General features: G+C 52.1%; 1 protein-coding gene across 4 annotated transcripts in view; it reads right to left on the bottom strand.

Moving 5' to 3' along the window:
* Positions 1-11,992, bottom strand: part of PLEKHA4 (pleckstrin homology domain containing A4) — a 21,343-nt gene extending 9,351 nt beyond the window's left edge. The window contains exons 1-14 of one of the 4 annotated variants that reach the window (XM_047710901.1): positions 11,438-11,992; positions 10,897-10,986; positions 9,482-9,589; positions 8,073-8,145; positions 7,880-7,980; positions 7,610-7,719; positions 6,349-6,564; positions 5,705-5,873; positions 5,048-5,122; positions 3,858-3,905; positions 3,640-3,720; positions 3,334-3,483; positions 1,934-2,032; positions 174-314 (exon numbers count right to left, since the gene is read on the bottom strand). In XM_047710901.1, coding sequence (XP_047566857.1) covers positions 174-314; positions 1,934-2,032; positions 3,334-3,483; positions 3,640-3,720; positions 3,858-3,905; positions 5,048-5,122; positions 5,705-5,873; positions 6,349-6,564; positions 7,610-7,719; positions 7,880-7,980; positions 8,073-8,145; positions 9,482-9,589; positions 10,897-10,980 — 1,455 coding nt within the window. In that variant the 5' untranslated portion in view covers positions 10,981-10,986; positions 11,438-11,992. Of the gene's footprint in view, positions 1-173; positions 315-1,933; positions 2,033-3,333; positions 3,484-3,639; positions 3,721-3,857; positions 3,906-5,047; positions 5,123-5,704; positions 5,985-6,348; positions 6,565-7,609; positions 7,720-7,879; positions 7,981-8,072; positions 8,146-9,481; positions 9,590-10,896; positions 10,987-11,437 lie in introns of all 4 variants that reach the window. The other 3 variants (XM_047710900.1, XM_047710899.1, XM_047710898.1) reach the window with 3 other exon arrangements.
* Positions 11,993-12,043: the final 51 nt, after the last annotated feature.

Below are 12,043 nucleotides of genomic sequence, written 5' to 3' on the forward strand. Positions count from 1 at the left end.
TCACAATCTAACAAGATAAAGAAACAAATGCTTCTGGAGCTTACGACGCTTGCCTGTGGTTGGTTAGCTGAGAGAAAGAAAGGGAGAGAGAAGAAGGTGGCGTGGGTGAGGAGTCAGGCCAGGGCAGATAAGACAGGAAGCTGGGGGTGGGGAGAGAGGCTTTTGAGTCTCACCTCCCTCTCTGATGACTCCTCCGCTTGGAGGGCGGGGGATGGGGAGTCAGGTTCTGTGTTGGGGGGTGGCTTCTGGGGGCCCCCCAGACCTGCCAGCGTGTCTTCCACCATCCATAGCTGTTGTTGAGCTGATGCTCTGTCCTGGGGGGAGAAGGAAAGGAATCTGTTACTCAAAGGTGGGAGAATGCCAGGAGGGTTAGAATTGGGTCTGAAATCAGTGAGGCTTTATTTATTTATTTATTTATTTATTTATTTAAGATGTTATTTCTTTTTTTTTTTTAAGACTTTATTTATTTATTTTGACAGAGAGAGAGAGATCACAAGTAGGCAGAGAGGCAGGCAGAGAGAGGGGGGGAAGCAAGCTCCCTGCCGAGCAGAGAGCCTGATGTGGGGCTCGATCCCAGGACCCTGGGATCATGACCTGAGCTGAAGGCAGAGGCTTAATCCACTGAGCCACCCAGGCGCCCCAAGATGTTATTTCTTTATTAGAGAGAGTAAGAGAGCAAGTGCACAAGGGGTGGTGGGTGGTAGGCAGGGGAAGAAGGAGAACCAGGTTCCCCGTAGAGCAGGGAGCCCAACACAGGGCTCCATCCCAGGACCCAGAGATCATGACCCCAGTCAAAGGCAGATGCTTAACGGACTAAGTCACCCAGGTGTCCCTGCGAGGCTCTATTTATGGAGTCATAAATGGATTATGTATGCATGGGGAGAGATCAAGACCTCTCAGGACATGAGATCAAGAGTCAGACACTTAATCAGCTAAGCCACCCAGGCACCCCTAGAAATCAACATTTAGTGGGCATCTGGGTGGCACCGTTGGTTAAGCGTCTGACTCTTGGTTTTAGTTCAGATCCTGATCTCAGCGTCATGAGATTGAGCCCCGAATCTGGGGCTCTGGGCTCAGCCCAGAGTCTGCTTCAGATTCCCTTTCCTTCTCCCTCTGCCCCTCCCCCCTCTAAAATAAACAAATAAATCTTGAAAAAAAGAAGTCAACATTTTAAACTAAAGATAGATGATTCAGAAACTCAATTATTCATCTTAGATTGAAGAAGTCGGGGAGAGGGGCGCCTGGAGCATGTGACTCTTGATCTCTGGGTTGTGGGTTCCAGCCCCACCATGGGTTTTGAGATGACTTAAAAATAAAATCTTTGGGTGCCTGGGTGGCTCAGTGGGTTAAAGCCTCTGCCTTCGGCTCAGGTCATGATCCCAGGGTCCTGGGATCAAGCCCCACATCGGGATCTCTGCTCGGTGGAGAGCCTGCTTCCTCCGCGCTCTCTCTCTGCCTGCCTCTCAGCCTACTTGTGATTTCTGTCTGTCAAATAAATAAATAAAATCTTTAAAAATATATAAATAAATAAAATATTTTTTTTTTTTTAAAGTGGGCCTTAGGCTAAGCAAGGGGACTTATACTTCAGAAGTGGAGCTTGAACCAAGGGATTGGATTTAGAACTAGAAATTCCAGAGGATAAATATAACAACAAAAGTCAGGACGCAGGATGGGGGCAGGGCTGAGGCGTGGAGCTGCGAACTGAAGGACCGGGCTCCAAAATTAGAGGAGAGAATTTAGAACCAGAGGGGAAAGTGGTTCCGAACCTGAGGCAGGTGTTAAAATAAAGGGCAGGATTTGAAGCACAGTAAGGGGCTAGAATGAAAGGAAAGGACAGTGGGGAGGAGCTTCAAAAGAAGTGGGAGGAGCTTTAATGCCCTGAAGGGTTTCCAGGGCAAGATGGTGGAGAGGGTGGAGTTTGCGGGGGACATACCTGGGGGGAACCAAGGTGCAGCAGGTACTCCAGGGTCTCCCTCAAGGTGCCCAGCTCCTGTTCCAAGCTGCTGTATGCGTCCCAAACGCGCTCCCGCTCCTCGGGTCCCAAAAAGGGGAGACACAGGGTTAGTATGCCCACCCATCAGATCCTTCCCCACTCCATTTTTTTCCCAGTTGACGAGGAGGAAGAGAAGCCTGGTCCCTGGGGCGTCTATGGACTACAACTCCCAAGAGCGTCTTCGCCCAGACTATTAGACTCCCAGAGTCTCTATGGAACGTGCCATTCCAATGATCCGCTAGTATTGACAAGTAACAGATTTCCCTAAATTCTCTGCTTACTTCTGGACTACGCTAGAGTGGTAGACTCTACAGATCCAGTAAGTTCTTGTAAGAGTCACGATCATAAGCCCCAAGTGCCCCTGGGAAGCCTCACCATCATCGCGATCATCATCATGATCATCATCATGGCCGCTAACAGTGATGAGGCACTTAACCACGTGCCAGCCACTATTCTCAACTCTCGTTTAATTCACGCGGGGTAAGTATTATTAATGTCTCCATTTTACAGGTAATAATTATAGCTAACATTTCTTACCCTATTAAGTATTCATATATTTATATGATTTATATTTATATGTAAATATATATTTATATATATTAAATATATATTTATAAGAGAAATACATGAAATGTATATGTGTTAAATATGCATTTATTATTTTGTGTATAAATATATGTATTTATGAAATTCTTGCAATGACTCCATGAAGTAAATACTATATTTATCACTTCAAGTTTACATAAGAGGCATCTAAGGCCCAGAGAGGTTAAGTAACTTCTCTAAGGTGACACAGCTACCATGAGTAGGAAGTAGGAGCTGAGATTCAAAGCGAGGAAGCGCACCTCAAATTCACCCTCTCAGACCGTCAAATTCACCTTCTCAAACCGCTAAATTAGGTCTGCTGTTTCTTGGCTGCTTGCCTCTCACCCTCTAAGACTGTCAAGATGACTGATTTAAAACTTAGGGAGGGGAGGCGGAGGAGGGGAGGGGAGGGGAGGGGGAGGAGGGAAGAAGCAGGGGAGGGGGAGGGGAGGATAGGGAAGAGAGGAGGGGAGGGGGAGAAGAGGGAGGGCGCGTGGGCAGTTGGGTCAGTGAAGCGCTCTAATCTTGAAATCAGCTCAGGTCACAATCTCAGGGTTGTGAGATGGAGCCCGGGGTCCAGTTCCATGATCGATGTGGAGCCTGCTTAAGATTCTCTCTCTCCCTCTCCCTCTGCCCCTCACCCCGCAAAAAAGAAAATTGGAGGGGATTTCTCCAGAAAACCTTGCAGTAGAATTTTCAAGAACAACCTTCCCATGAGCCTCTGCGGGAGTGCACACCCCTTCCCAGATGCTCACCTGAGTCAGGTGACAGAGAGTAGCCCTCACACTGACCAGCCGGTCCTGCAGGAGGCGCTGGCGCCCCCACGCCCTCCCTGGAGCCGCAGCCTCTCTGGCTGTTTGGCCCAGTTGCTGCCTGGTCAACTCCAAGGCTGCTTCCAGCTGCTCCTGCACCGAGAGGGAAGGTGGTTGGACTTCTGAATCCACATTTGGCCCCAGCAAGAGAGAAAAGGTGTCCTCCCAAATCCCTGGGCATGTTGGAGAGCAGGAGGGGAAAGGCAGGTGGAGAAGCCAAGTGTCCCTCCCCATCTCAGAGCCTCACACCTTCTCCTCCTGCCTCTGGTCTATCTCCTCCCGCAGCATCCTCAGGAGCCGGTCCTGCCCACACAATTTGGTCAACAGAGTCTGGAGAAAGGAGAACAGGAGCAGCTTATGGACCAGATCTGGCTCTTCCCGGTCCTCCCCGCCACACCCCACCCCATCTAAAGCATTCTCCCCCTTAGCCTGAGTACTTGGAAGGGTTTACACCACAGAGAACTTACATCTGTCTCCAAGCTTTGGTGAAAAGTTGAGTCCAGCGGGGGACCCGGCTGAGGAAAAGGAGAAAAGGCAGGGGTCACATAGACAGTCTTTATTGTAGCTCAGTGCTCAGTCAAGCCCTGTTTCTCAAGCCCTGCTTCTATTGGCAGATCCCCCCACCCTTCTTCTTATTAGCTTTTTTTTTTTTTTTTTTTTCCTTTCTGGGCTCAACCTGGGGCTTCAACTCACGGCCCTAAGATAGAGACCTAAGCTGAGATCAAGAGTCGGACTGAGCCCGACTGAGTTTAACTGACTGAGCCCCCCAGGCATCCCCTTATTAGCTTTTTTTTTTTTTTTTTCCCTTATTAGCTTTGTTCCAAGCTTCAGCAAACCTCGGTAGACCACCTGTCAAATTCCTGGCCTTAGGAAGATCCAATGACTCTGTTACCAAAAAGCTTCAGCAATGTTATAATTGGTGGAGAACATTTAGACATTTCTTTTACAACTGAAAATAAAATAAGGATGCTCGCTACTACTGTTACAGTTTAACACTGTTTTAGAGATCTTGACCTATGCTATAAGAAAAGAAAAAGGAAACAAATAGAAGTATTAGGATGGGAATGATATGCTTATCGACCCAGAGAAACCAACGAAATCAAAGAGTGATTAGAGTAAGAGAATTCGGGGTGCCTGGCTGGCTCAGTCAGTGAAGCATGTGCCTCTTGTTTTGGGGGTCTTGAGTTCGAGCCCCATGCTGGGTGTAGAGATTACTTAAAAATTTAAAAAAAAAAAAGAATAAGAGAATTCGGCAAGAGTGCCAGGTGAAAGATGAGTTTCCAAACATCAATAGTCTATCTCTACACCATCCATAGCTAGAAGATATAATTTGTAAAAAAGAAGATACCATTCAAATAGCTATAAAAACTATCAGGAATTTAGGAGTTACCTTAACTAAGAGTATACAAGAGCTCTATGGAAAACAAAATTTAAAACTGAAATAAATACCTAGAAAATGATATCAGTGAATGGAGAGATATTCTATATGTATGCTACCCAGTTTGTGGCAGTCCGAGGAAACTAATGGAAGCATCGGTCAAGGGACCTTAAAATATCCAGTCTTCTCTAGGCACACTAGTCCAGGAGATGACATTCTCCATAGCCAAGAAAGCAAGGAAGGGGGCTCTGGCAGATTCGAGGCGCCAAGGACACCTACCAATAAAACCATGGAAGCCCGTGTCCCGGGAGCTCTCGGGGGTAGTTGGAGATATGTGGAGGAGCCAGAGGGGGCCTGGAAGGAATAACAAAATAGAGATGTTTCGAAATTTGCATGTTTTAGTAACAGATATTACAGTGCATCCAGAATTCTGCATCCAGAATTGGTGTGACTTAGGAGAGTCTCTGAGGTTCAGAACGGGCCCCTGCAACTTCCTCAACTACCTGTTCTCCAGCTTTGTGCCACTGCAGGGACACATGGGATGATAATAAATGGAGAAACCTGGCAAAACTGCCCCAAGTGTCCATAAAAGTTGCAGTCTACTTTCAGTCTCACATTTGTGGTTAACTGTGGATATTCTGGGCCTACAATTCCATCTTGGAAAGATAAACTGGAGACACAAGACAGGTGCAATCCCCACTACCTCTCCTGGCATTGTCCAGGACAGTATTCTGGACTACAATCCCCATAATACATGAGGTGTAATGGCCAGAAGCTGGCTTGAAAAGACTGCCCTGAGAACTGATGGGAGATGAAGTCCCCTTTCCCTCATATCTGAAGCCAGCTGTGATTATGTTGAACCACAATTCCCATGATGCCAAGGGGGCCATGGCCAGCAGACCAGCCTGGAAAGACAGACCATGCCCATCTGCTCACCTGTGTTCTGGCCTCCTGACTCCAGTGCTGGGGACTCCTGGGGGGCCTTCCTCCCCCAGACTCAGAGGAGGGTCCTCGCCGGGGAGTAGGGGGCCTGGAGAGTGTCTGGCGCTGAGGACCCCAATCCAGGGGAGGCCGGACATCGATGCGACTCAGAGGGGTATGGGGTCTGGCAAGAGGTGCTATGTCACCAGAGGATGGAGGGGGTCTGCGCACAGGAGCAGAACGGGGCCGAGGAAGGCTCAGAGGGGAGGGAGGGCGAGAGAGGGGTGTGAATAGGCTGTTGGGCAGAGAGAATCGGGAAACTGGGTGAACTAGAGCCTCCTCAGCCCACTACCCACCCAGTCAGCTTCATGTACATGTCCCCTTTCAGTGTCTCACTGTCCCTCTAGAGTAGAACCCCTCTCTATTAGCCTGATCCTGAATAATTTCCTCCTTTGAGGCATCTCCTCCTTAGACTACCCCCTATGGGTTCTGACCCACAAGAACTCCAGCAACTCGCATCCACTCAAGGAAGAGAGCACTAAGCCACGCCCCGAATCAGCCACAGTCCCCTCCCTTCTCTTAGACCACGCCCCCAATATAGCTCTTCCTCTGACGCTGTGGCCTGTGGAACCTTCTTGTCCCAGACTCCCTCAACTCACTCTGGGCTCCTGGTCCTCCGGATCTGAGGTCCAGATTGGAGGTCGGCTGTGGGGCTGGGAGTGAGCAGCCCAGGTCGTCCACGAAGTCTGGAGAGCCGAGACACCTCTGGTGACTCTAAGCCGTGTCTCTCTTCCCCTCTGCTCACCTCTGGGGGACCACCAGGGCCGCCAGGACCCTCTCCAGGCTGGGGACGTGGGGGTGACCTGGGTCGACCACTAACGAGTGTGCACAGAAAAAGACATCGCTCCTTTGTACCTCGTAACAGCTCATATTCCCATCTCACAGATGAGCACACGGGAACCCACACAGAATAAAGGGTAAATGGTGCACTATAAATCATTGTTCCCTCTTTGCAGATGGGAAAACTGAGGCCCCAAGTGTGGAAATGACTAGTGCAGGGCTACAAGGTCCTCTGGGGTCACTGAGCCCAAAGTCCCAGACTATGAGTCTCTAGACTGAAACTTCGGAAAGGAGGATGGGGTTTGAAAAAAGCCTTTCTTTTTATATTTGATCGTTACTTAAGTAGCAGCCTTGGGGGTGGAGACTTTTTTTTTAAATATTTTATTTATTTATTTGACAGACAGAGACCACAAGTAGGCAGAGAGGCAGGCAGAGAGAGAGGAAGAAGCAGGCTCCCTGCAGAGCAGAGAGCCCGATGTGGGGCTTGAGCCCAAGACCCCCGGGACCATGACCTGAGCCGAAGGCAGAGGCTTTAACCCACTGAGCCACCCAGGCGCCCGACTTTTTTGTTTGTTTGTTTGTTTGTTTAAGATTTTATTTATTTATTTGACAGAGGGCGAGAGATCATAAGTAGGCAGAGAAGCAGAGGGGGAGGGGCGGGAAGGGTCTCCTCAGCAGGGAGCCCAGTGCGGAGCCTGGGATCAGAACCCGAGCAACGGAAGGTAGAGGCTTAAGCCACTGAGCAACCCGGACGCGAGGCGGGGTGGGGGGGGTGGTGGTGGGAGTGGTGGGACGGGGGAGACGCGGACGACACGGACGGGGACTTCTGAGGGAGCCAATCAAAGAGTATGGAATATTGATGAAGGGAAGGGCTGGACAAAAATGGTGGGCGGAGCTTAATAAAGAAAGACTTTTTGCCGAAGTTCCCTGTAGTTGGGACTTGAAGGGCAGGAGCTCCTTAGCTAGAAGACGCGTGATTGGACGTTGAAGAGGCAGGACCTAAAGGGGAGGGGCTGGGGCTAATTAGATGGACTCGGATTAGAAGTGCAGGTCAGGCGCGTGGCCAGGAACTATACTCACAAGTCGTCCCCCTCCGCTCTCGAGGCCCGGCCCAGCGCCCTCAGCCAGCCCCGCAGGTCCTCCAGAGTGTCCGCGGCCAGAACATAGGTCCTCATTCCTGGGTGCTCGGCCTGCGGGGGGAGAGAGAACTGGGGATCTGGACGCCGAGCCCTCTAAAAAGGAGGATGCCATGGACCCTGGTCAAGGCTGTTTTATCTCCAATAATGGATGTTCCCATGGCTGTCCCCATGGCCTAGTGCCTTAGTGCCCACGGGGGATGGACGGACTCACGGTGAAGGTGAATCGCCGCCCTCGGGGAGCTCCTGGCCCATCCGGCCTGATGCTGTAGCTAGGGAGCAGGACGCTGCCCAGGACGCTCTCCTCGCGGCTGTCTGCAAAAGAAGGGCTGGGATCAGGCAACACACAAGACGCTAAGGGAAAAAGGGGGGGGGGGCGTCCACCCTGTGCCAGCCGGGGCACTGACCCTTGTAATAGAAGAGGCAGTGGCCGGAGAGGACGAACCAGCGGCGTTTCCAGAGCCGGAGCCCGGAGCTGTCCTGGGGAAACAGCCGGAGGCGAGGTCTGAGTAGAGGGGCAGTGGGGAGAGGAGTGGAAGTGAAGACAGTGACACCCGGGGACAGATAAACCCAGAAAGAGGAGAGGAACAGACACGTGTTTGCTGCAACAGAGTGAGCCGGAGAGCTGGAAACCAGAGTGTACAGGGGTTGGTTGAACTCACAAGGATTCTGGACACAGTCAGACCTGAGTTGGGCTCCTGGCTCTGCCCCCTCAAACTATGCCATTAGACCAGTCATTTCCTGGCTAGGACACTTGTGTTTTCTCATCTGTCAATTGGGGATTGAGAAGTTACCAGAAGGCTGGAACACGCAACTGTACAGCCCGTGCACCAGAACTTTAAATACTCAGACTTTTGATTGGATTATTCTGGAGTCTGAGACACAGAGGCCCGGAAGGTGGCACTGGGACCCATAATCTTAATCCTGCGTCTCCTATCTCCTCTGCCAAAACTACTCCATCTCCAACCTTGTGCCTCTCTTCTCGTCAGTCTATTCCCTCCGTAGTCAGTAGGATCTTTTTCAATTATGTCAGATGGTGGGAGTCCCCTGCTCAAAACAGAGCCTCCCATCACACTCAGAATAAATCTCGAATTCCTTCCCCTCTTTTACTGGCTTGCAGGGAGTCTCAAATCTGGGTCTGCACAAAAATCACCAGGGGAGCTTGCTAAAATACAGTTTCCCGGGTCCTACCCTCAGAGTTTCTGAGTCCATAGATCTAGGGTGGGTGGGAGCTGACAGTCGGCATTTCCAGCAAGTTCCTAGCAGGGACATGTTGCGAACCACTGCCCTGCCATCCCTCCTGTCTCGACCTTTGGCTGGCTCCAAACACCAAGCTTTAGGCTAAGCCTTTTGCTCTCAGATTCCCTCCATCCCCCAGTTCTTAGCATGGTGGGCTCCTTCTTGTCTGTTCGTTCTCAGCTCAAATGTCATCTCGGAGACGCCTTCCCCGACCAAGAGTCAAAGGGCACCCTCATCCCTCTGCCACTTTTGTGCGTATCCTCCTGTGTTATTTCTTCAGAGCAATTCCAACAATTCCTAGAATCGAAATAGGCTACTGTCGTACCTGTCCCTGCCCCACCCCCTCTTGAATGTACGATAGATACTAGTTTGTCTTATCTGGTCTTGGCACATTACGGATACTCAGGAAGTGCTCGCGGAATGAACGGGTGCATGGAACAAGGACAGGAAAAGGAGAGAAGCCACATCAGAAAAAACGAAAGGCATTTGGAGAGTGGGAAGGAGAGAAACAGTGGACAGCCAGGGGCCCGGCCTCTAGCGTCACTCGGTGTCCCTTCCCTTCTCATGCTCACTCCACCTGCTTATGAAGCCAGCCTCGGATGTGCACTGGGAGGTTGGGATCTCTTCGGAGAGCATTGCCTCTTTTCCCAAAGGCATGCACCTTGCTTACTGCCCGGGGAGGCTTCTGAGGAGAGAAGGAGGACAGAGATGAATGGGGCCTCGGATGGGCTTGGGGAGGCGGTGCTGGGGGCGGGGCAGGCAACCTGAGGCCCTCGCTTGGCTGCCCTTAGACACCAAGCCAAGGAGGGAAGTGAGTTTTGAGATCAGAACTGGATATTCATGGTACAGAGCTGTTAGTCTGAATGGGTAGCTGGAGGTGTTTGGGGGAAAGGAAGAAGCTACTAGTTGAAAGGGGAGGGACGGGATTCAAGGGTCTACTGCCAAGGAGAGGATGCTGTTGGCCACCAGAGCCGGAAGTGTAGTACAGTCTTTGGGATCAGAATTGGAAATACTGGGGCGCCTGGGTGGTTCAGTGGGTTAAGCCTCTGCCTTTGGCTCAGGTCATGATCTCAGGGTCCTGGAATCGAGCCCCGTATCAGGCTCTCTGCTTGGCGGGGAGCCTGCTTCCTCCTCTCTCTCTGCCTGCCTCTCTGCCTACTTGTGATCTCTGTCTGTCAAATAAATAAATACATAAAATCTTAAAAAAAAAAAAAAAAAGAATTGGAACTACTGGGAGGTGCCCCTATAACCAGGAAAGATTTCCATGCCACGTTCTGAGTGCTGGATGGGTCAGCTGAGGAGGATGCCTCCGTGCCAAGGAGTGACATCCCTAGCAACCATGTCCAAGGCAGAGAGATGACTCCCAACCCCTCCCCCCCCCAACAGATGGAGCCCCTGTCCCGTCCATGCAGGCATCTCAGGCGTCCACAGCCAGAGTCCCACAGGACTTCCTAGGGGATGGCGCTGACCAAGGTTGGGATCAAATCTCTAGATTCTGAACTGGGGAAACTGGAAATGAGTAGAGGGTGGCAGAGGACAAGGAAATGAGTGTTGTCACTGAACTTTGGGTGACAATTTGTGACGCCAGTATCTCGGGCCTCTTAGAGACTTATCATCAGAGAAAGGTCTTTCCTTATCAGATTTCACAACTGGGTAGGATGGTTAGAGGTAAGACAGGGAGTGAGTTCTCAGTCCCAGTCAAGGGTAGCCACAGGCTGAGTTCCCGGGGGGAGCCTCGTGGCTGGGGAGTAGCCCTATCTTAGCAACTGGAATGCCCTGGGACTGTTACTCTGGTTGAATTGGGAAAATCCAAGGGGTGGGGACAGCTGGGAGTGCCTCTGAATTCCTAGCTGGGACTGATGGGCAGTTTGGGACCTTACTGGGTGTGGCTGAGCCCATCGCTAAGGATCCCAACCCCTGGGGCTGGGAAACAGGAGGATGGGGCAGCCCAGTGCCCCGCCCTCCTCCCCAACCCCTCCAAGAAGCTCGAACCTTGGTGCTCAGGCTGCCCAGCGAGGAGATGGTGGAAGCGCTGCTGGCCAGGCTGAGGCTGCTCCGAGGTCTGCCCTCCTCCATCAAGGGCTTGGGGAGAGAAAGAAAGGGACTGTGTGCCTGTCTCTGCAGCTGACCCGGCTGGGGACAGAGACGGGGTCAGGGGCTCGCAGGTCGGAGGAGGCTGAGGAGAAAGAGCCCGTTGTCTGGGGACTGGGGGGCTGGGGGAGGCCCAGGCCGGGGACTGCATACCGAGCGCGATGCCAAGAGAGGTGGGCGGCGCTGGCAGCTGCGGGAAGGGGCAGCTGTCTGCAGCCCAAGACAGAGAATAGGGGCTCCTTTATTCTTGCCCCCTGCACTCTAGCCAGGAATTTGACCCTCTCTGTGCTCAGGGAGCCCCCATTCTCTGCCTCTTCCCAGCGGCCCCCAGCTACCTGTCTCCCGCCCGCCCACACACACCCTGCCAGCCATCCCTGCCAAACTCGGGGTTGCCAGGAATGTACACCCAGGCAGTCCCTCCCAGGCCAGCCAGGGAACTTACCAGCTCTGGGGTCCCAAGGACGGGGCAAGAAGGCCGTGTGAGTGCTGGAGCCCCCAGCTATGGTGTCCCTCCTTTTCTGGCTGGGGGGGGGGGCGGGGGCTACCTCTCAGACCTGTCTCCCTTCTCACCTGCTCACTCACACGTTTTTTGCTTTTTGTCTCTCCTCTCTTCTGGTCACTCTTCCTTCTTTCAGAGCGTCTCTGTCTCCGGCCTCACCTTGCCTCTCCGTGTCTAATCGGTCTCCTCCAGTCTCTCACTCATTCTCTCCCCCGCCCCCTCCACCCTGGACTTTCTCTTCCAGTCTTTCTGTTTCTGTTCCAGATCTTTTTCCCTCGGACTTTCAGAGTCTCTCTTCCTCAGGTTTCCATCTCGTTCTCTCCCCCTCTCTCTCCCTCACCCTCAAACTCTTCCTCTTTCTCTATCTCTCTCTCTGTCCCACCGACGCTGTTTCCTCCTCTCCCTCAGATTCCCCTTCTGTCTTCCTCCCCTCTCCGTTTCTCTTTCCTCCCTGCTGGTCGGCCAGCCAGCCGCCCACGCTGCGGTCTCCCCTTCCAATCCCAGCTGACCCCGCCCCTCCTGGCCTCCCCCCCAACTTCCAAGCCTGAC

Source organism: Lutra lutra, chromosome 17 (genome assembly GCF_902655055.1).
Source record: "Lutra lutra chromosome 17, mLutLut1.2, whole genome shotgun sequence".
In the NCBI taxonomy this organism is placed as follows: domain Eukaryota; kingdom Metazoa; phylum Chordata; class Mammalia; order Carnivora; family Mustelidae; genus Lutra; species Lutra lutra.